The sequence below is a fragment of the Triticum aestivum genome, chromosome 2A, assembly GCF_018294505.1.
Source record: "Triticum aestivum cultivar Chinese Spring chromosome 2A, IWGSC CS RefSeq v2.1, whole genome shotgun sequence".
NCBI lineage: Eukaryota > Viridiplantae > Streptophyta > Magnoliopsida > Poales > Poaceae > Triticum > Triticum aestivum.
The window spans coordinates 708,542,499-708,564,556 of NC_057797.1; the positions used below are offsets into that span (position 1 = coordinate 708,542,499).

General features: G+C 51.1%; 3 protein-coding genes across 5 annotated transcripts; 1 reads left to right on the top strand and 2 right to left on the bottom strand.

The window, feature by feature from the left end:
• The first annotated feature begins 11 nt into the window (after window positions 1–11).
• On the top strand, window positions 12–2,850 carry LOC123190406 (pentatricopeptide repeat-containing protein At3g26782, mitochondrial). Its single transcript, XM_044603030.1, has one exon. It carries the CDS (start codon window positions 94–96, stop codon window positions 2,761–2,763), a length of 2,670 nt encoding a protein of 889 aa, XP_044458965.1. The 5' UTR covers window positions 12–93; the 3' UTR covers window positions 2,764–2,850.
• Window positions 2,851–3,208: 358 nt separating this feature from the next.
• Window positions 3,209–7,727, bottom strand: LOC543461 (calcium-dependent protein kinase 13). Its single transcript, XM_044603034.1, has 7 exons — window positions 6,675–7,727; window positions 6,039–6,182; window positions 5,798–5,950; window positions 5,588–5,703; window positions 4,903–5,070; window positions 4,068–4,292; window positions 3,209–3,531 (listed from the first exon to the last, which is right to left on the bottom strand). Exons 1-7 carry the CDS (start codon window positions 7,420–7,422, stop codon window positions 3,409–3,411), a joined length of 1,677 nt encoding a protein of 558 aa, XP_044458969.1. The 5' UTR covers window positions 7,423–7,727; the 3' UTR covers window positions 3,209–3,408.
• Window positions 7,728–15,675: 7,948 nt separating this feature from the next.
• Window positions 15,676–20,075, bottom strand: LOC123190411 (uncharacterized). Of its 3 annotated transcripts, none has more exons than XM_044603040.1 (7): window positions 18,387–20,075; window positions 18,213–18,307; window positions 17,491–18,129; window positions 17,241–17,406; window positions 16,811–17,056; window positions 16,384–16,714; window positions 15,676–16,190 (listed from the first exon to the last, which is right to left on the bottom strand). In XM_044603040.1, exons 1-7 carry the CDS (start codon window positions 19,683–19,685, stop codon window positions 16,180–16,182), a joined length of 2,787 nt encoding a protein of 928 aa, XP_044458975.1. In that variant the 5' UTR covers window positions 19,686–20,075; the 3' UTR covers window positions 15,676–16,179. The 3 variants fall into 3 exon arrangements, with proteins under 3 accessions (XP_044458975.1, XP_044458974.1, XP_044458973.1); XM_044603039.1 differs by having other exon boundaries at window positions 15,676–16,197; window positions 17,241–17,391; window positions 18,387–20,074; XM_044603038.1 differs by having other exon boundaries at window positions 15,676–16,197; window positions 18,387–20,072.
• Window positions 20,076–22,058: the final 1,983 nt, after the last annotated feature.

A 22,058-nucleotide genomic window follows, 5' to 3' on the forward strand; every position in this document is an offset into this window, starting at 1 on the left:
TTGGTCCACACTCAGGAAAGGTCCACACATCTCGGTCCCACTTGTCATACTCCGCTTCACGTCCACCTCACCTCCGCCGCGGCCTGTGTTTGAATGGTGGCGACGCCATGGGCGCCACCGCCGTCTCCTCCTCCTCCACTCCCCGCTCCAGCCGCCGCCTCCCACATGGCCGTCACGCAGGCGTTCGCGGACGCGCTGCGCTCGTGCGGGGCCCGCGGCGCGCTCTCCGGCGCGCGCGCTCTGCACGGCCGCCTCGTCAGCGTGGGCCTCGCGTCCGCCGTCTTCCTCCAGAACACGCTCCTCCACGCCTACCTCTCCTGCGGAGCCCTCCCGGACGCCCGAAGCCTGCTGCGCGGCGAGATCACGGGGCCCAACGTCATCACCCACAACATAATGATGAATGGGTACGCGAAGCTGGGCAGCCTGAGCGACGCGGTGGAGCTGTTCGGCAGAATGCCCAGGAGGGATGTCACCTCGTGGAACACCCTCATGTCTGGCTACTTCCAGGGAGGACAGTTCTTGGATGCTCTGGAGACCTTCATGTCCATGCGCCGAATCGCGGACTCCTTGCCGAACGCCTTCACTTTCGGGTGCACCATGAAGTCCTGCGGCGCTCTCGGGTGGCATGAAGTGGCGCCGCAGCTGCTTGGGTTGTTAACCAAGTTTGGTTTCGAGGATGACCCTGACGTTGCGACTGCCATTGTTGACATGTTCGTGAGATGCGGGGCTGTGGATTTTGCTTCGAAGCAGTTCAGTCAGATTGAAAGGCCAACTGTTTTTTGCCGGAACAGTATGCTAGCGGGTTATGCCAAGTCATACGGTGTTGATCACGCTCTTGAGCTTTTCGAGAGCATGCCTGAACGAGATGTTGTTTCATGGAACATGATGGTGTCCGCATTGTCTCAGAGTGGGCGAGCCAGAGAAGCCCTCTGTATGGCTGTAGACATGCACAATAGAGGTGTGCGTCTTGACTCAACAACATACACTAGTTCTCTGACTGCATGTGCTAAATTGTCTTCATTGGGATGGGGTAAGCAACTCCATGCTCAGGTGATTCGGAGCCTACCACACATTGACCCACATGTTGCCAGTGCTATGGTTGAACTATATGCAAAATGTGGCTGTTTTGAGGAAGCAAAGAGAGTGTTCAGTTCCTTACGTGATCGGAACACTGTGGCATGGACAGTTCTTATTGGGGGATTCTTGCAGTATGGTTGCTTCAGTGAATCTCTTGAACTGTTCAATCAGATGAGAGCTGAGCTGATGACAGTTGATCAGTTTGCACTGGCAACTATAATAAGTGGCTGCTCCAACAGGATGGATATGTGTCTTGCGAGGCAGCTGCATTCTCTTTCTCTGAAAAGTGGGCACACTCGAGCTGTTGTCATCTCTAATTCCCTTATCTCTATGTATGCAAAGTGTGGCAATCTCCAGAATGCTGAATCTATATTCACTTCGATGGCCGAAAGGGATATTGTATCATGGACTGGCATGCTTACTGCATATTCTCAAGTGGGGAACATAGGGAAAGCTCGTGAGTTCTTTGATGGCATGTCCACAAGGAATGTAATTACATGGAATGCAATGTTGGGGGCATACATACAACATGGAGCTGAGGAAGATGGCCTCAAGATGTATAGTGCTATGCTAACTGAGAAGGATGTCATACCTGACTGGGTTACTTATGTTACATTGTTCAGAGGATGTGCGGATATGGGTGCAAATAAACTTGGAGATCAAATCATTGGTCATACTGTAAAGGTTGGTCTCATCTTAGACACCTCAGTCGTGAATGCGGTTATCACGATGTACTCCAAATGCGGAAGGATAACAGAAGCTCGAAAAATATTTGAGTTTCTAAGTCGGAAGGATTTGGTTTCCTGGAATGCCATGATCACCGGTTATTCACAGCACGGCATGGGGAAGCAAGCTATAGAGATATTTGATGATATGCTGAAGAAAGGGGCAAAACCTGACTACATAAGCTATGTTGCAGTTCTGTCAAGCTGCAGCCATTCTGGACTCGTGCAGGAGGGAAAGTTTTATTTCGATATGTTGAAGAGAGACCACAACGTATCTCCAGGGTTGGAGCATTTCTCGTGCATGGTGGACCTTCTAGCCCGTGCAGGGAATTTGATCGAAGCCAAGAATCTCATTGACGAGATGCCCATGAAACCAACCGCTGAGGTTTGGGGGGCTCTTCTTAGCGCCTGCAAGACACATGGCAACAATGACCTCGCAGAATTGGCAGCTAAGCACTTGTTCAACCTGGACTCGCCTGATTCTGGAGGCTACATGCTTCTGGCAAAGATCTATGCTGATGCTGGCAAATCAGATGATTCCGCACAAGTCAGGAAGCTAATGCGAGACAAAGGGATAAAGAAAAATCCCGGCTACAGCTGGATGGAAGTTAAGAACAAAGTTCACGTCTTCAAAGCAGAAGACGTGAGCCACCCTCAGGTGATCGCGATTCGGGAGAAGCTGGATGAACTCATGGAGAAGATCGCGCACCTCGGATACGTGAGGACCGAGTCCCTGCGGTCTGAGATTCATCACAGCGAGAAGCTGGCCGTGGCTTTTGGGATCATGAACCTGCCTGATTGGATGCCCATCCACATCATGAAGAACCTACGCATTTGCGGTGACTGCCACACGGTGATCAAGTTGATATCGACGGTGACCGGTCGGGAGTTTGTGATTCGAGACGCCGTTCGATTTCACCACTTCAAAGGTGGTTCCTGCTCTTGCGGGGATTACTGGTGACCACAGAAACCCCCTGTAGTTCTTTTGCTCTGTAGCCCGTCAGATTCATTGAGACAACAGAGGAGTAAAATGTCTACTCTTTGATTATTATGCGTGTTATATCTGCCCACTATTTGTCTGAGGTTTAGGTTCGCCAGTTGGTTTCCTTGAACCTTGAAAGCGCCGATGAAAAACCCATGTGATAGCTATATGCAAAGAATGCAGTGGGGATGCCAGGGACAGCGAGCATACACTAGAAAACAGAGGCTTGGTCATGTCATATTGACAATAAGCATGTCTAGTTCACACGGTAGCATGGCGAGTGATATGTAGAGAGAAAAGGAAATAACATCACATCCAGGACTGTTCATCAAACTGGACATGCTTCATTGGGACAAGCCATTTTAAGAGTTAACAATTCCAGGCAGATATAGTAGGAGGTAATTCACTGAACATTTTGCAGGGATTAAGCGGCAGCAACGTGTGAGATCATTTCAACCCAGCTTAGCATGCGTTCCGTCGAATCAATTGACGAGCTAAATCAGAATCCCCAGAAACACACATCCACACAGGCATTTTACAAGATTCGAAAATTGCAGGAAGTCTTTGTAGAGCATGAAGACAGGAAGAAGCTAAAGCCACAAGCTGTATGTACATCGTGGAAGTCTAGATTGCACCAGGTGCGTCTCTCATGCTGATATTCAGGCTGTTTCTCATTGTTCTTCGCCCCACCCCCATGTTGCCCTTGGTCATCATGGCAACAAATTCTCCATAGTCGATGCGCCCATCCTGACAAAAGAGAGCAAAATCAGGACAATACTAACTTATTTTTGTTACTAACAGAACCATAAGCATTAATTAATTAATAAAGCAGCAAATGAGCTATGTTGGTTGATGAAGACAGCCTCTCTGAACCAAACTATCTTTTCGAGCAGCACTATATAGGGCACAAATCTATGTCCACTGGAATTTCAAAAATTTAATCCGTAAGCCTTGCTTGAACTTGAATAGTGCATAGCTTCAAGTGGAATTTATTGGACAAGTATTTGGCCTAATATGTTTCCCACACCCAAAAAGTATTTGATCCTAATTGCAAGTATCTAGTGGTTAAGACCTAAGTGGTTGAGAGACCATGTTCCTCTTCGAAAGACTGGAAACCTCGGTATAAATTATTTTGTTGTCTTGGCTAGACTACTGAACAAGCTCTATTGCATCCCATTACTAGCATTGATTGTACATACATATCCAAGCTAGGAAGACAGTAATGGACCAAGATATACCATATCTAGAGAATAATAAATATATAGAATTAAGACCACACTTACATTGTCCTGGTCAGCTTCTTTAATGACATCATCAAGAAAAGCATCTGGCATGTTGTGCTCTTGGCAAGCTTGCTGCAGTTCATCCACTGTGATGTAACCACTTCCATCTTTGTCAAAATATGAAAAGGCTGCCACCAGATGCTCCTCACGCTCCAGTTTATTCAGATGCAATGTTGCAGCGATGAACTCTATATAGTCAATGGTCCCACTGTTGTCCACGTCCGCCTAATGAATCAATGGTACAAAAGAGACATGTAAGTTCCTTTGTTTACCATGATATAACTTGTCTTTGAAATGATTTCAAATCCTGGGGCATAAAGCCAAGCTGAACTTATCAGCCATCAGAGTAAATTTCTGTGGACTTGCTACACTAGTTGATTAAGAAATAGCTTCCACAGATACGCATCTGCTGCCTGCTGGTGCTTAAGCACAAATTCTCAGAGACATCAAATGCCAGGTGCTTTAAAAAATAATTAAAATTTGATATAGCATTTACTCTCAGAAATCCAGTTTTGCATATCAGAAGTACAGTTATGTGCCCCTGTTTGGAACATAACAGACAAAAGGACTAATATAAAGGTAAAATGATGTCTACTGCATGCTTCCTAATTATATATGCCCTAAAGAAAGCCACCAAGAAAAAGATGCAACTGTAAGAAGAACAGCTTGTGCATTAAGCAGCCTAGTTCCAAATTTCCTCATAATCATGTAATATATGAACTGGCCGGAGGCAGCACAAGTTTCCTTTCACAAGGATTTAAGCTTAGGGGACTTAAGGTACTAGGTCATTTAAGACTAAGAAATCCAAGCCAGTATTATGTTTTGGCTAACTCACCGCATCCATAAGATCACGAATCTCAGTATCCTTCAATGTGGAGCCATATTTTCTCAAGCCTTCTTTGAGCTCATCATATGTAATTGCACCACTGTTATCAGCGTCCATAGTCTGGAACATCTCCTTCAAGCCTGCAATTTCCTCCTCTGAGAGGCTCTCAGCTATTACCTGGTAGAATGATCACGAGATGTCAGTTAATGCACAATTCACTAAGTGTGCTTCATCACACGAAGACATTTTTCAGAACTCAATACAGTTTGTTTTGATAGCTCCCTCGTGTCATACAAAGGAAGAATGGAACATATCATCAAGCATATTGCTCATATTAGTACTCCCTCCATAAAGAAATATAAGAGCGTTTATAGTGATCTAAACGCTCTTATATTTCTTTACAGAGGGAGTACAAGATGATGTGAATCCAGTCAAGTAAGCACTTTGATCAGTAGGTGACAGGCTGACAGCCCAATAAAAATCATAGATAGCCCAAACAGAACGAATGGAACAGCCAAAGTACTATTTCGCGTAGAAGATCGTTCAACAACTGGCAAAGAATGAATGTGTAAAGCAATTTTGACAGAGCGAACAAGAATCTTTTGAAGAGACGAACCCCCAAAATTGCCTCCTTGCAAGCTCATAGATCCGAACAGGCAATTAAGAACTTGAGCTTAAAAAGAATTGAACTCACCCGCAAAGCCATCTTCTTCAACTTATTCATCGCAGAGAATTGCTTAATGCGAGATAAGACAGCTGTGTCAAGAGGACGATCAGGAGCAACTCCCTGATCACGAATCCATGGATGGCCTGAATGCAACGGTTGCAAGTATGTCAAATGAAAACGTATTGAGGAGTATAGAAGGAGAGAAACCAGGAGTATAAGGTAGTGAAAGAAACTAACATAGAACTTCGTGTGCTGTCAAGCGTTCAGCTGGGCGAGGATTGAGCATTCTTGTTATCAGATCTTTTGCACTGTCAGATATCACAGGCCAGGGTTCAGAATCAAAATCGATGACACCTTTCAGTACAGCATCAAATATTCCTTGCTGTGTCTCTGCATTATATACGTTCATAAAACAGGTAAGCCTACAATCGTCAGACGGCAAGCTTCCAAGTTAATTGAAGGGTTAAACATATCGCACCTGCCCAAAATGGGGGTACACCACTCAGCAGAATGTAGAGAATTACACCAGCGGTCCATACATCAGCTTCTGGTCCATATTTTTTGCACAGCACTTCTGGGGCTACATAATATGGGCTTCCAACAACATCGGTGAAAATTTGGCCTGGAAAGAACAGAGAAAGAATGAGAAAGGGAGGCATGAGTGTTGAGTGCATCACAAAGTTTACAATATGCCATTTAGATTCTAGAATAGTCTGCTACAGAATATTCTTTCCCCAAATATACCATTTCCCATCAGTTTCAGACTTCCACTGCCATTCAACTATGATGATCCCAGTGAGCTTGTATTTTATAGAAAGACTAATGTGAAATCACATCAAGGGAATGTTGTCCAGTGTCATCACGTAAAGGGTCTCATGACTAATCACCATTAATACTTCATTAATCCTTCATATTTCAGTGACATGATTCCAGATAAGGTTCTGCCCTGTAAGCATCTAGTAGGAGTACTATCCAAATCCAATCGCAAGCCAAGCCACAGTTAATTATGCGGGCATTAGTTTCGTTCTTACTGTAGTAGGAGTACCAAACCAATTAATTAAAGCACATCGTAGTCGTTGACCGACTAGAGCAGAAAGGGATTAATGTAGCTCACCAGGCTTGAAGAAGACGGAGAGGCCGAAATCGATGGCCTTAAGCGAGAGGTCGTCGTCCTTGTTGGCGAGCAGGAAGTTCTCGGGCTTTAGGTCCCGGTGCATGACCCCGAGCGAGTGGCAGGCCTCGACGACCCCGACGATGATCCTGGTGAGCTCGGCGGCCTTGCGCTCGCTGTAGTGGCCGCGCTGTATGATGCGGTCGAAGAGCTCGCCCCCGGCGCAGAGCTCCATGACGATGTGCACGTAGAGCTGGTCCTCGTAGGCGCCCTTGATGGCGACGACGTTGCGGTGGCCGGAGAGGTGGTGCATGATCTGGATCTCGCGGCGCACGTCGTCGATGTCCTCCTTGGTGATGAGCTTGCGCTTGGAGATGGACTTGCAGGCGTAGTCGGCCCCCGTGGCCAGCTCGGTGCAGAGGTAGGTGGTGCCGAACTGGCCCTGCCCGAGCTTCCGGCCCAGCGCGTAGAGGTCGCGCAGGTTGGGCGTGGGGTGGCCGAGGACCGAGCCGAGGTCGGCCGGCGCGCCCGCCCCGCCGCGCCTCATGGCCGCGGCGGGCTGCGCGGGGGCCGCGTGGCCGTCCGTCTTGGCGGCGGCTGTGGCGGTCGGCTGGGAGCCTGGCTGCTTCTTGGGCGAGTCGGCGGCGGCGGTGTGGTCGTAGTCGCGGTCGGGGTCGTGGCGCTGGGAGGCGGGGTGCTTGAAGCTGTGCAGGTACTTGGATCTAAGGGAACCGCCGCATGCGTTGCCCATCAAAGGACGGGGAGAGGCCGCGCCTGGCGCATCAAAGGCAGCTCCGGCCCACGCCTCGGTTGGTTGGTGGTTGCCGCCTCGCCCCGCCTCGCTCTCACGGAGCCGTCAGCGGAAGCAAAGCAGCGGCGAAACCGACCTGCTCTGATCTGGCTGGCTGGGTGGAGGAGGAAGGCGAGAGGAGAGGAGAGGGGAGGGAGCTGGGTGGGGTTCGTTGGGGAGGATGGATTTATCGAGGAGGTGGGAAAGGCAGAGGCTGCTTCATGGCGGCTTCTTCTCCTCTCGTCTCCACCCGGCGGTCACGTTTGGTCCGGGGAAAGCTAGCGGGCGGGTGCCAACAGCTAGTAGCGCGCACTGTTTGGATTGCCTGCCCGGAGCGTGTGGATTGATTGGCCTGCGTATTGGACGGACGTACGCACGCTGGCGCCGCGACCTGCACCGCGGGTCAGCCTCACCGCCGCCCGTGCGATCGCGGGGAATGTTCGTAAAAGAAGATCACCGTCTCGGAAAAACTAGTGCTGTTTTTTCAGCTTTTTTGTTGGAAGAATGGCGTTTATTTTTACTACTAGCTGTTCTTTGAAAAAGGAGAGCCGTTGGTTTCGAGGATACGCCGGTTTATTTAGTTGGCACAGTGTGCTTGCGTTGGCGTGCGTGGTCTTGGATTTTTGCGGCTGGTGGTGGGGAGGGATTGGGGAAGGTGACGCGAAGGAGGAGGCTCGGTTCTTGCGAAGAGGACAGGTGCGCTGAACTACACTCATGGCAGCTGCGGGTGGTCAGGTGATGGTGGGGGCGGTTGGGATGGTGACCCGCCGCGCGTAGCCGTAGACCGCGCGGAAAGGGCCGAGCCGCCCCGACCCCGAGGCAACGTGCGCGCGCGCCGGCGGGTAGGTGCCGTGCGGCCGTCCGTGGGCCGTGGCCGCGGGCTGCGCCGATGCTTCTCTCCCCCCGCCGGCCACGTCAACTGGCCTAATCATTCTGCGTATCGCTTACGTGAGGGCCCGAGGGTTGCGCGGCCCCACGTGTCCGTGACGGTGGCTTGGCGTGCGCCTCCTGACGTCAGAGCTGCTTGCCCAACAGCTAGATAAAGTTGCTTGCCTCACTGGCCGTCCTGTCCTTCGGGGAAAGCAACTTGAGCACAGAAAGAAGAAAGACGGATGCAGGCATATACTCCCTTCATTCCACGATGTAGTGCTTCCTCTATCCTCGTGCTTCAACTTTGACCGTAAATTTAACTACAAAGACCGATTGCAGCGGGAGCAAAAATTATATCAGTGAATTCGTATTCAAAAGAAGTTTTCAATTATATAATTTTTTCTCCCACCGCAGTTGGTCTCGTTGGCTAAATTTATGGTCAAAGTTGGACCTCGGGAAGCGCGGGTGCACTATATTTTGGAATAGAGGGAGTACTGATGACACTATCGCATAGAGATGTTCAATTTTCTTTAACATATAAGTATATACTCCTACTAGATATAGAGATGTTCATTTTACATACGTAGATAAACAAAAAAAGAAGAGGCATGGAGCCACGCAAGGAAGAAACGGATGAAACACGAGGGGATTTCTGTTCCGTGTGCACGGATGTGACCTCCAGCTCCAGGCGAGTCTGAGAGGAAGCGCCTGAGTGTACGTGCAAGACACGGGAGAGTGTGGTGTGCAGATAACCCGTGCATGGTTTATCCGCTCAAGGGATCAGATCTAGCATCAAAGCAAAGAGTTCAACTTATAAAATGGGCGCATGAACATGTGAATTTGCTGGCTTTGACTTGTGGAATCTTTGACTGGCAGCACTAGGTACGCGTACACATTTCACGGGCTGAATGTAGCGAGTGTATTTTCAGTGTTTCATCCGTGTGTGCGCATAGCCGGTCTATGTTTTTCTCTCTCTCTCCGAGAAAACCAACGGTAGCTCTACCTATTTTCTTTTTAAAAGAAAAAACTTGGGCGGCCTTTATTTAAAAATAATCATATCTGTTACAAGGAAGGGGATTAAGAAATCAGGGGATGTTCACACAACACCCCGTTTCCTTCTGTAACCCGCTCGGGCAAGATAATGCTCGGTAGCATTACTTTCTCGAGCACAATGCATAATCGTCGTCATGTCCAAAGAACCCATCAACTTACGGCAATTATTTGTTACCACCGCCCCGGGTGCATGGTATTCCAAAGGATCTAGAATACTTTGGACAATCTTCAAGGGATCACTCTCTGAAAATATGCCCAACTCATCGGCGAGCCGCAAACCTTCCAATAGTGTGTACGCCCTCATAGAAGCAACGTCCATGCCGTGTTGTTTATATGAACAAGGTGTTATTTCTACTGGATCAACTAGGAGTAGATTAGTGGGATATTGACTCTATTCGGGTTTGTACCTTTTCCTTACGGCCATCGCTGGTTCATCGGTGAAGGTCTGCGCACGGGCAGCGACGGTCGGTGTAGAGGGCGACTCCGAGGTAGTCGTGGCATCGGTGGGCTTCCCACCGCTTCAGTGCCTCCCTCTCAATCGGACTAGGGTTAGAAGTGGGAACAGTGGCGGCGGCGAACCTCGTACCTTGTGCCGTAGTCCCCACCTCCTCTATATGGCACTGCGCGACAAGGGCCCACCAGCCTTACTTGGGCTGGACGCCCCCGATCAAGACATGGGTAAGGGTCCAATGGGCCGTCCAATGGGACGTTGGGCCCATTTGGGAAGAGATCAATCTAACACAAGGTGCTGCAATGAAAGCCCATGTACTATTCCATAGCTCCGGCACCATCATCAACATGATAGCTAGAATCTACATTCACTTTTTGACCCACCTTGATTTTCTCATTGGTGCTTTCACCTTAGTAGCAAGTGCATTCGCTACGATACCTCGTATGTTCATAGGTGACCACACTAAGGAACCACAGTTTTCTTCATGAGTGATTTTCCAGCGATCCCACCATAAGTACCATGTGACCATATCTGTCTCAATTCCATTTGCAATTGGGATTTTGACCTTGCCCGAAAGATCTACTAACCGCTCATGTGTCGTAGCCGCGTCGATGGTGGCTCTCAAACCTAGCTCATCCCATGCTGCTTTTGCTCTATCACAAGAGAACAACATATGTCGAAGATCCTCAAGATCAACACGACACACTAGACCTCAAAGTTAACAAGTTTGACGAGTAGCTCTTTAAACTCGGTTGTACAACACAACATGTCTTTTTATCTTAAGTGGCAATATTTGGTGGCACGTCAACCCCTCTATTTAATCTAATCAACCCAACCCAGTTCATAGGAGGCATCAACTAATGCATCTCCTCATGTGGTCATCATCTCCTTTCATAAAATTCACACCAGTTATTGGCCACAAACCTTGTAGCTAATACAAAAGTGGGTAGTTCCTACTAACGAGCACCTCGCGAGCTTAACAAGCATGAGCTTAACGAGCACGAACTGAACAAAGCCAAACAACGCCTTAGGCATGGTTTACAATCGCATGTCACCTGCCCACTATGTGACCAGGACAATGAGACAGTTGATCACCTTGCGTTGGGGTGCGTGTTCTCTATAGAGGTGTGGCACTATGGCCTCGCTCGCTGCGTATTGATCAACACATGCCAGAAGCCGACGACGCCAATGTGGAGTGGTGGCCGGCTACTCGTGCGATCGTCCCCAAGGCCAAGAGGAAGGGATTCGACTCCATGGTCCTTCTCACCGTGTGGGTGCTCTGGAAGGAGCGCAATGGTCGCGTTTTTCAGCAATCAGCGGTGGTTTTTCGTGAGCTTTGCAGGCGGATAGGGGCCGGGGTTGAGCTTTGGAAGCTCTCTGGTGCAAAAGGGTTGTCGGACATTTGGAGATAGGACCTATCTATGTGCAGGGCGTTGCATGTTTCACCGGTGTGTTTGGGTTGCTCACCTTTGTGCTTCCGTGGAAGCTCTATAACCGCGGAAAGCCGTCAGAACCTCTGTTATTTTCTTCGCTCTTCTAATATACATCGACCCGCAAAGCTTTTGCATGTTCGGAAAAAAGAACAAAAAAAACAAGCCAAACAACTCGTTAAGAGCTTAACAAGGCTTTTGCTTGTTAAGCTTAACAAACTTAACGGGCACGAGCTTAACGTGCCAAACAACTCGTTAATTCACCCCTGGTTACCGAGCATCCCATCATCTATGGCTATGTTTGGTAGCAAAGTACTAGAAAAACCGAAGTATTAAAAACCAAAGTATTTTAGTCAGTAGGTACAAGATACTACAGTTTTCACATAGCAAAGTATCTTGAAGTATTGAGAATAATGTGACCCGTTTGGCAAATGCTTATATGCACCAACGTCAATTAGCTAGCTAGCATATGAAGCAGTTGCAATGCGCGCCTTGCTAGCTAGCTGGACGCACTGAACGGGCATGCATGACAATCAGCCGCATGCACTGAACTACCATGCACAAAACTAGCTTACAGGAAAAGAAGACACTTGAACACGACACAGAGCTGCCGGCGGCTAAACGTGGGCTCGCTCTCCAAGTTCAAGGGTGCCTCATTCCTCTCAACTGGCGCTGTGCAGTAGGAGGGGTACGAAGCGGCCACAGAGGCAAGTGCTAGCGGTCAGCGAGAAGAGACGAAGGACAAAGATCAGCATACTCACGCTCTTCTCTCATTTGGGCCTCCTTTGGTTTGCAGAAATTTATAGGAATTTCAGAGGATAGGATTTTTATAGGATTTTTTTAGAGCCCTTTGGTTCATAGGAATGAATTCCTATTCCTACATAGGATTGATTTCTATCATTCATATTTCATAGGAAAATAAAAATGAGCCTTTGACGTCTCTTGGTTTGTCCTCGGCGGAGACAATATCCACAGGCGACATGGCGGCTGCAGCTTAGAGGGAGGAAGAAGATAACTACGCGGCTTTTCCTACCTTCTTGTGCATGCTCTGTTTTTAAAAAAGAGGTCAAGGGTTCTTTTTTTTAAACAGAGAAATACTGTGGTTTTGTAAATACTGCTGTTTTAATACCACCGTTTTTAGTCATAGCCAAACAGCTCATAGTAATTAATACTATGGTATTTTGAAAAACTGCAGTATTCTTTAAATACTTCAAAAATACTTTGTTATCAAACAGGGCCTACATCTTCGCGGTCGACATTAATATCCTCCACGGTCCTATTCACCGGACCAACAAAAGCAACAACAGTAGTGTCGATGACAAAAGCACATCCTTTATCATCCACGTCATCACTAAGATAATCGGTGAACCACTAGCCGGCCAGCAAGCCGTCGGCAAACGATCGTGCCGTCACCACCAAGGTTTGTATCATTTGCGGACACGAATCAAACCAAATCTGAATCCTGCCAGCACCTCCACCGGTCACACCACGCCTGTCCGCCCCCTTTCCTTTTCCCAGACGTAAAACTTTTTATCCACGGAAATAGAACTGTTCCCCGCTCGTGCAAGTTGCAGGATATTCATTCATTCATTCACTTTCTGCAAAGCAGATGCAGGACCAATAGACAGCGCCTTTGCCTTTTCTCTGTGCGAACCTATATATGTAGGCCCGGCGCCCCCTTTTCCATTTTTTCCCGTCCCCTATTGCTTTCGGTAACTTTTCTCCTTCCATGATGGAGTATCCTCCTCCTCGACAACGAAAGGCGCCTCTCTAGATCGATCGACTTACGCCAACTTCACCGCGCAACTCTATCTTATTCGGTTCTGTCTGTTTGGGATAAAACAGACAAACGAGGCGGCCCAGCGCGCGGGAGCAAACGGATTTTTGTTCGTTTTATGTCCGCTTTTGACCCATCCGTGGTCCAAGTTTGCGTCGCTTTTGGGATGAAATGGACACCACACGGACGCGCGGGTCGTCTGCGCGTGTCCTCTCCTGGCCCGCCCGTCGCTGGCACAGGGTGGGTCTTTTTCTATCCGCCCCCTCCCTCCCTTCGGCCGCACCCCCTCCACTCTTCCCACTCTTTCCCTCGCTGCCGCCGTCGTCGCTGCCATTGCAGCCGTGCAGTTGGGACACGAGCTCGCCCAGCCCCTTCCCCTCGGCGCCGCCGAGCTACCCAACCACGGCACCTGGTTTGCGCACTCGCTGGCCGGATTTGGGGCGGATCCGGTCGGTCTTGAGCTCGGTCGGCTGTGGGAGGCCGGGCCGCGCCATGGACTGGCTGGGCACCTCGCCGGAAGGCCCTGGCAGGGCCGCAAGGCCACATGCAGGCAGTGGCTCCTCCTCTAGCCGATCGGATCTGCACCGTCGGTGGTCTGCCGACAAATACACGAATGGCGGTTGGCCGGGCTCGGTGCTTGCCCAAAAGCTCGTCGACGCACTGTTGCCACTCATTAAGTGCGACCACTGCCCAAGGATGGTCGTGCACCGCGTGTCTACAACGCCGGAACATCCTGGATGGGTGTTCATCAAGTGCTTAAACGATGGGGTATGCACCCTTTTTAGCTTCGGTTTGTGCTCTAGATTTGACTAGTTGCGCTAACTTCAAATTTTGTTGTGTAGAATGGATGCAAGTTTGGTTATTGGGAAGAAGAGTACATCGATATATTGATAGAGCGAAATTTAGTACATGTTTGTGCACTTTCAGATAGCATAGAGGCTGTAAATGAGACAAGTGCACTTGTTGCTAGATTAGAGACTAGACACGAGACTACGTGTGAGGAAGTAACATCTACTTCTGGCTTGAAGAAGAAAGGAGGATGGCAGATCGAGCCTCCTCCACCGATCAACAATGAGTGCATCGAGAAAGCCCTAACCCAACTCAAGGAGGCAGTTATGAAAGTTGGCTATCTTCTAAAATGTATTTTTGTTGTTCTTATTTTCTTTGGCCTTGCTTTACTAGTCAAAATGTGATGATGTATTGTCTTGTACCAAAAATGAATGATAAAAAAAGTTAAGGACTTGCAAAGAAAAATGCACGCGGAAAGGATGCGGCCGGGATGCGTCCGCGTGCTAGGCGCACAGCCACCGTATTCCAGGACACGTCCGGACACGACCCAAATTCCTACCTAAACGGACAGAATCCGAACAAAACAGACGTCTATTTGGGATCGCGCGGTGAAGTTGGCCTTAAGCAGAAGATGCTTGGCAGATCCCCGGATACCTTGTTTGCGTGCGAAGGCCCCGGCATGGATGGACATGCTTAATGGGCAAGATATTCCAGTGCCGGAAGGTAGGGGTCGATATAAAATTTCTTTGAGAGGGTGGATATAATTGGGGGTACTGGCATGATCTGCGGCTGCGGGATGATGCTCGATCTCACCGTTGCCGATCGCCGTGACGGACAACGATGGCGCGCCGAACCGCTCGAATGATGATAGCACATCACCGGTCGGTCGCTCGTTAATAAACCCTGCTGATGCCGGGGCGTTCGTTACAACGTACGATGATGCTCGCCGCAATCATGGTCGGGGGCGACGCGCACATGGAACGGGTAGATAACGGCTCCATGATTAGGTTGCTGCATCATCATACGCGCCGCGGCAGCTAACCGCCGGAACGAACGAGCGAATGATGGATGTATATGGTGTTTGGAAACCGCGTGCGGGGAAAGATATGCATCTTCTTGCGTTGCCCTGTCCTGCACGCTGCTCCTGCTATGTGTGCCACTGCTAGCTACACTGCCACGCTGCGTGACTGACGCGCTCTGCTCACATGCGCCCCGGCTTTGGAGAGATGGCGAGATGTTCGTTCCGATGGGTGAATCTGAATAGACCGTTGCTGTAGCAGCCAGCGAGGGCTCGTGTGGTTTCTACAGTGCAAGGAGTCTCCAGGCAAAGATTCCAATCGGTCAGCCGCTGGCGAGCGAAGCAGACGCACCTTCATGTGAACGGCCGAGTCATTCGTGAAAGACTAGATCTTGTAGAAAAGAAAAGTGAGCCAAGGACAATAGGCCAAGATTGCGATTGCAGACTTTAATATTTGTGATAAGCCTCACTCAGGATTGTCTTTGCGATGCCTGCAAGTCTGCTCTTCAAGGAGAAGCAGTTCAACGACTAGTTCTAACGCCATGTGAGTCGCCGCGATAAGGCCAAAACCCTACTATTACCTGTTAAGTGCACGGGAAAGTTGAAGACCAAAGTCGATTACGCTGGCGTACACGCGAAGGGCAGCCAGTGACGATAAGCATCTATCCAAACCCATCTTAGCCCCGCAGGTGACAGGTCTGTGACTCCCTCCCACCAGAGCAAAACTCATTTTTATCGACCGAATGTTGCTGTGTGTTCCAATTCGTAGATCCAAAAATGGCCAACCCTAATCCACCGCCCAAATTTTCCAAGTGGAAATAACCAATTCAAAGACCGATGATATCTCATTTTATATACAAGCAGCACATGTGGCGACCTGGAAAAAGCACAAATGTGTCCCTGTCCAAAGCATCAACTTGCGTATTATTTACAGCCGGCCCATTTCTGCGACGAGTAATTCGAAACAGTGGGAGACGGAGAGACAAGAAATCACCCTGTACAGTTGGATCTTATCCTTTAAGCCCTCGTCGCTGTCGACGACAAAACTGCTACTAAAAGAGTTGAGAACAATTTCATTTCCAGCAGGCATGCGTGCAGATCCGTGTGCGCCCTGGCCTGAAACAGTCAAAGAACAGCAGCGCCTCCCGCGCATACTTTTCTCCGCTGAATCTTCCGCGCGGAGAGCACGAGAGGCCCCGCCGGCCGGCGACTCGCGTGCGGGCCCGAGGTCGTCGTCGTCACTCGTGGAGCTCGGCGTACAGCTGACCGGCCGTCCGGGTCAGCTCCGCGAGGTCGGCCAGGTGACCGCGCAGCCCGTCCGCCAGCAGCATCAGCAGCACCCTGCAGTCTTCACGTAGCTCAGTCAATGGAGGAGCTCAGCTCCAACGTCGTGTCGTCGGCGACGTGAACGGGGGCTTAAATGCTTAATGATTTGATAGCTTCGTGCGGTTTTCGTGCTCAATGATTTGATAGTTCCGTCTGGTTTTCGTGGTGGATATGAGGCGCTGATAATAAGTGATAAGTAATTAGTTACCTGGGATTTTGCTGAAGTTGTGCAGCGTGACGGCGGCGAGGACCCTGTGCCGGGGTTGCAGGTGGGTGGCGCCGCCGGCCAGGCACCGCTTCAGCCGTGGGACCAGAGCCGAGAACGCGGCGAGCTGCATGTCCGTGTGCGTGTCCCGGAGCGGCGTGGACGCCAGGGAGCGGCTCAGCCACCCCGCCGTGGTCAGGCACGCGGCCACCAGGCCGGCGTCGGGAGAGCTCATGCACCCGGAGAGCGCCGCCAGGAACGGCCGCCTCCCGCTGCCGAGGAGCGCCGTCGTCACGTGCTCCAGCCACGCCTCATTTTCTGCCGCTTCCGTCTCCTGTTCACGGCAAGAGAACACCAGTGTGTTCAGTCGAGTGAGTTCATACTTGAGAAACCGTTGAACCTGCACTGTGGCATCGTCACGTCACGTTACCTGCACTGTGGCATCGGAAGTGACGGCTGTGGCGGCAGGCGTGTCGTCGGCGAAGCCGGCCTGCTCCAGCATCCGGTCCTCGGCGAGGAGGTCGCCTGAGAAGGAGAAATTCCCTCCCAGCATCAGCAGAGCTTTACGGGTGTTGGGCACCACGTTTTCGTCGATCAGGCAGCGTCTCAGAGACTCCGTGAGGATCCGGGCAGCCTCTTCTCTGTATACGCTGCTGTTTCTTCTGTCGGGCTCGTCCTGACACATAATTTACAGACTGAGTTTCAGAATACTACGTATATGTTTTTTGTCATACTTCTTGACTAGAGTTCTTGAGCAGACTGAAAACATGCTTTTGCAGATATTCAAACTATCTCGTTGATCCACGACAATGACAAGAAAAGTGTGCAGCAACAAAATGTGTAGGGCTGATGGAGCATACCACTGACAGTGTGCGATCGAAGTATAGCAGCAGAACAGCAACGAGAGCTCGCTCTTCGACCGGCGAGCTTCGAAGATGCTGGAGTAGCACGTCCATCGTCTCGGTGACCGACCCCGTGCACAATCCGCGTATGAACAATTCCACCATTTCCCTTGTGCAACAATTACTGACTCGTTTCATCAGACAAAATGTTGGAAACATACAGAACCATGTACGTATGTATTTTCATGTCAGTCACAACGAACTATACCTTCTCAGCCGGAGCAGCTCAACCATCAGCCGCACGGCAGCGCTCCTGGCAGAGACCACCTCGCTCCGCAGAAGCCGAACAACGCTCTCCCCATGAACCCGCACAGCCACGTAGCTCCTGACGCTGCCCTCCGCCCGGACGCACAGCAGCAGGTGCTCGGCGGCGCGCGCCCTCTGCTCCTCCTCCTTCCCGTCGCGAAGCCTGTGGAGGTGGAAGTCGACGCCGCCGATCGCCATGAGGTGCCTGGCCCTCTCCGTCTGCTCCGACACGCTGAGCCCCGCGTCGAGCACCCGGTCGACGACGGCCACGTTCAGCTTCTCCTCCGGCGCCCCGCCGTCGGCGACCCGCAGGCTCCGGCAGTGCTCCGCCTTCCAGGCGTCGATCAGGCGCGTGAGCACGCGGTTCGTGTCCGGGACCGACAGGGCCTCCAGCTCCTGCCCCGTGACGGGGCACGTCCGCAGGCCTCGGTCGAACCAGTGCACTATGGCGTGCCGCTCGAACGTCTGGCCCGTCTCGATTGTTACGGGCCGGTTGAAGATCTGCCGCGTCAGTGGGCAGAGGAAGTCGCTCGGGGCGGTGGAGAAAATGGAGGCCTGGACTTGGCCGCCGTCCGCGCCACTGATCTCGAGCGGCCCTTCGCTGGGGAATTCACAAACATGGATCAGTACGTGTTCTTCTACTGGTAAGGATTGGAAGATTGGGGAGAGATGGATTCGGAGTACCAGAACTCGAGTGTGAGGAGGTCAATGGCTGACATGTCGCGAGCCGGCAGGTAGCTCGTCGACTCCTCTGCTCCTTTGCCCCGTTCATCTTCGATCTGAAAGATAGTCGAGTGTGAATTCTGTCACGAATCTTGGTATGTATACGTAATTTGCAGTGATAAAATTGCTTCTTACCCGTGGTTCAAATGCCTCGTTGGCGAGCATATTAGGAGGCACGGGCTCGCTTGATTCTCCCCGTGGCGTCGGACTGCAGCTCCTTACCTCGCCGTCGTCACACTCGTGGAACACGCTCCCTGAGCTGTCGGCGTCCGCGGCCTTGCCTTCCTCCTGCACCACCCGCTCAGGTTGCCGCGGCGTCTCCTCGATCACAAACATGGCAGGACTCGGGGTGCCGGAGCTGTACGCGACGTCCGAGCCGATGTCGTACGTCGTCGACGTCGAGAACCTCGTCGCGCTGGCAGGGGCAGTGCTCGGCGCGGTGGCGGGAGGAGCCGTGCTCGGAGGCGCGGGAACGGACGGGAGCGCCATCGCCTCGGTGCGCCCCAGCAGCCAGTCCCTGTAGTAGCACGCGAGCGCGCGCGTGCCCTCGTCCAGCGCTTCGACGAAGAGCTTCTCCACGACGTCCTTCACCCTCGCGTCCGGCTTCGATCTCGCCGCCGCAGACTCCCGGTCGCGCCATGCCTTGAGGTGCGAGAGGCCCGGGCGGAAGAGCCTGTCCCACAGCGCGGGGAGGAGGACCGTCCGTGCCTCGCGCGGCGCCAGGCAGAAGGCCTCCAGGGCGTGCACGGCGGAGGAGTGGTCCTTCTTCTGCAGCTTGGAGACGACGCACATGTAGAGGTGCGCGCACGCGGCGAGGCGCTCGTGGGGCACCCCCGACGCGGTCACCGAGAGCGCCTCGTCCGCGTCGAGGGACGCCAGGGAGTGCAGCCTGAGGGAGGCGCGCTTCAGCTCGCGCGGGTCGAGCAGGGCCTCCCCCACCGCGGCGGCCCTCTCCACGGTCTGCACGGTCACGCGGAGGTCCAGCACGGCGCGGTGGTCGGACTCGCCGACGCACGACGTGCAGCCGCTCCGCAGAAACGCGCGGAAGGCCTCGTCCTTGGCGAACTGCTTCACCGTGCCCGCGGCCAGGGAGATGAGCGCGCTGAGGGCGGACTCGTCGAGGGCCGGTATCGCGCCGGGGCCGCTGCCGCCGTCCTTGACTTTGTAGCTCGTCGCGGTCCTCAGCGACGCCGACGACTTCCGTCGCGGGGTCTGCTCCTCGCCGGCGCCGTCGCCGTTGGCGTCGAGGTTGAGGCGGCCGCGGGCCTGCTGGACGTCGGACTGGGACCGCGCGGGCTTGGTGGGGCGCCGGTGCTGGAGGGGCATGCTCGTGGTCCGCGGCGCGGCCGAGGGGTTGTTGTCCGGCTGCTTGCGGTTTTTCTTGAAGCCATCGACGCTGAGCAGGTCGCGCAGCAAGGACGACGGCGGCGCCATCGGTGCCCCGGTGGCGCAGGCAGTGAACGGCGATTACGGAAGAGGGGCCGGGTCTCTGCTAGCAGTGCAGCTGCACCGGTGGTTGTTGCTCAGTTGTTGGCATGGGCCACGGCGATTGCCCGCCGTTGGTACGTGGACGAATTCGCCGAGGTGACAACAACGGGAACAGGTCGCGCCGCACGGCGTGCGTCCAAATGGTTGGTTTTGGCCGGCAGCGCCTCGCTCCGGCTCTCAGGCCGGCCGGGTTTCGCATTGTTCTCAGTCTCAGGGCCATACCCTTATTAGCTAGGCGCTTTTGTATGCACCTTGACCCTATCAACGGTTGCAACCAAGACGAGGTCTGATTGATTCTTGGATGAGTTTGCTGGTTTGGACGATCGATCTTGAGAGCTCAGATGAAGCCAGGACCGGGCCGACCTTCTTTAATTGCAAGTGGTTTGTTAGTTTTATCTGCCTGCTATCACATGAGTGTCACTCTCGTGACTGGCACCAAGCAACCGATGAGCTACCCCCGACCTTTCAATTACCGAATATTGCGATTGCAATGCATCGCATTATCACATCTTGCTTATTGCGATACTATGTTTGTTGCAAACTTAATTCCTCAAGATGCATATCGGATAGCGGTTTCGGTGTGGAGTATTAGTACTAGACGCAGTTGGATTAACGGTCTACTTATCACACACGTAATGCTTATATTATACCATAAACAATCATAGTTATAAATATAATTATTGCAAATTTAATCGCTGCCCAACTATAATTTGTTTATCATGTCACTTGCTTGTTTTGAGAGAGTGTCACTAGTGAACCTATATGGCCCCCTCGGTGCACCCTTCATTACCGAATTCTTCTACAGAATTGCTCTTGTTATCTTTTTACATTGCTATCAATTATCTTTATCACTTGCGTTTAATCTTGTGACTAGCAAGACGAGGGCTTGACAACCCTCCGTGTTGGGGACAACTTGTTTTTGTGCCTTGTGTGCAGGTGCTGCTTACTTTGTTCATCATGTTTTTTCGAATCTTAGGATATCGTTAAGTGTAACGATAGTCCTAAAACAACTTTGTGAATATGACGTTGGTAGAACGATCATATTGAATGGACCCAAACTTATTTGTTAGACTTTAAGATACAATCGTCATAAGTTAATTGTTATAACATGGAAAGTTAACATGTGATTTAGTTCCTTAGACCAAGAGACTATCATAGTCACTTTTTACCGTATGATGAACTTTGGGGTTGCTCAAACGTCATCTGTAACACCATGATTATAACGACAACTTACAGGTTCATTGAAAAGTTTGACAAGGGGCTAGATAGCTCAAGAGTGGGTTTTGCTCCTTCGACGATGGAGAGATATTCTTAGGGCCCTCTCGGTGTGACGGCATCCATCATTGTCTGGCCAGATACAGGTGACTAGGTCACGAGGATGCCGGAACATGTCAACGAGAAAGAAGAACAAAACCGGCAACGAGGAGACCGGTATAGTGAGTATGCGTATGACTCAAGAGGATACCGATATATCTCACCTTGGATTTTGTAAAGTGTCACGAAGCTAAGGGAATAGCACATGATAACCAAATGTTCACTCTAATGTCATTCATGTACTCATAGGGACCGATATGGATGCCCACGGTTCCGCTATCGATTATTGAACGAAAGGGGTTTTGTTCGTGTCTATGTTTTACCGAACCTATATGGTCACAAGCTTAAGGAAATCCTGATTTGCTGAGTACTAGTAGGACATGAGTAATGAGGAAAATTTATGAAATTATTTCATTAATGTTCGAAATAGTTTCGAGAGGAACCGGAAGCGTTTCGGGGTTACTAGAAGGGTTTCGGGGTTTACCAGGTAATACCGATAAATAATCTATAGGTGAAAATGTTTCCGAAGATGTTAAATTCATAATAGTTAGGAGACTTTTATATTTAATGAAATATCAACGGGTCTAAAAAGGCCAAGTGATGGAAATAATATTGGGCCACTTGGGCCCCATAGGGGAGGCGCCCCCTTGCTTCTTGGAGAAACCAATGGGAGGCCGAATTGGAGGGGAACTTCCCCTCCTTGGCCGACCAAAGGGGGAAGGATTCTTTACCCCCCTGTGGTGCCCCTCCCCTCTCCTCCAACCTATATATACTTGAGGAGTTGGCCCTTTGGATACACAAGTTTTTGGAGGCTCCTCTAGTTCTCTAGTTCTAGTTCTAGTTGATCTAATTAGAGGTAGATCTAGATCCTCTAATCCTCATAATTAGAAGCCCAATGTGGTTCTAATCTTATCCCTCTAATTCCCTGGCGACGATTAGCTCTGGACGACAAAGCATTGCCGGAAAGCGAAGACTGTACACTTGCAAATTGTGCAGAGGTTGTGC

What these genes read in the sequence shown, in the direction of transcription:
- LOC123190406 (XM_044603030.1), top strand. Translation starts at nt 94, where the DNA reads ATGGTGGCGACGCCATGGGCGCCACCGCCGTCTCCTCCTCCTCCACTC.
- LOC543461 (XM_044603034.1), bottom strand. Translation starts at nt 7,422, where the DNA reads ATGGGCAACGCATGCGGCGGTTCCCTTAGATCCAAGTACCTGCACAGC. An exon ending in TGAAGAAGATGGCTTTGCGG is followed by an intron (nt 5,071 to 5,587) that starts GTGAGTTCAATT and finishes TCATTCTACCAG; the next exon opens with GTAATAGCTGAGAGCCTCTC. An exon ending in TTCGTGATCTTATGGATGCG is followed by an intron (nt 4,293 to 4,902) that starts GTGAGTTAGCCA and finishes TTGATTCATTAG; the next exon opens with GCGGACGTGGACAACAGTGG.
- LOC123190411 (XM_044603038.1), bottom strand. Translation starts at nt 19,685, where the DNA reads ATGGCGCCGCCGTCGTCCTTGCTGCGCGACCTGCTCAGCGTCGATGGC. An exon ending in TCGATCGCACACTGTCAGTG is followed by an intron (nt 17,057 to 17,240) that starts GTATGCTCCATC and finishes ATTATGTGTCAG; the next exon opens with GACGAGCCCGACAGAAGAAA. An exon ending in CTTCCGATGCCACAGTGCAG is followed by an intron (nt 16,715 to 16,810) that starts GTAACGTGACGT and finishes TGCCGTGAACAG; the next exon opens with GAGACGGAAGCGGCAGAAAA.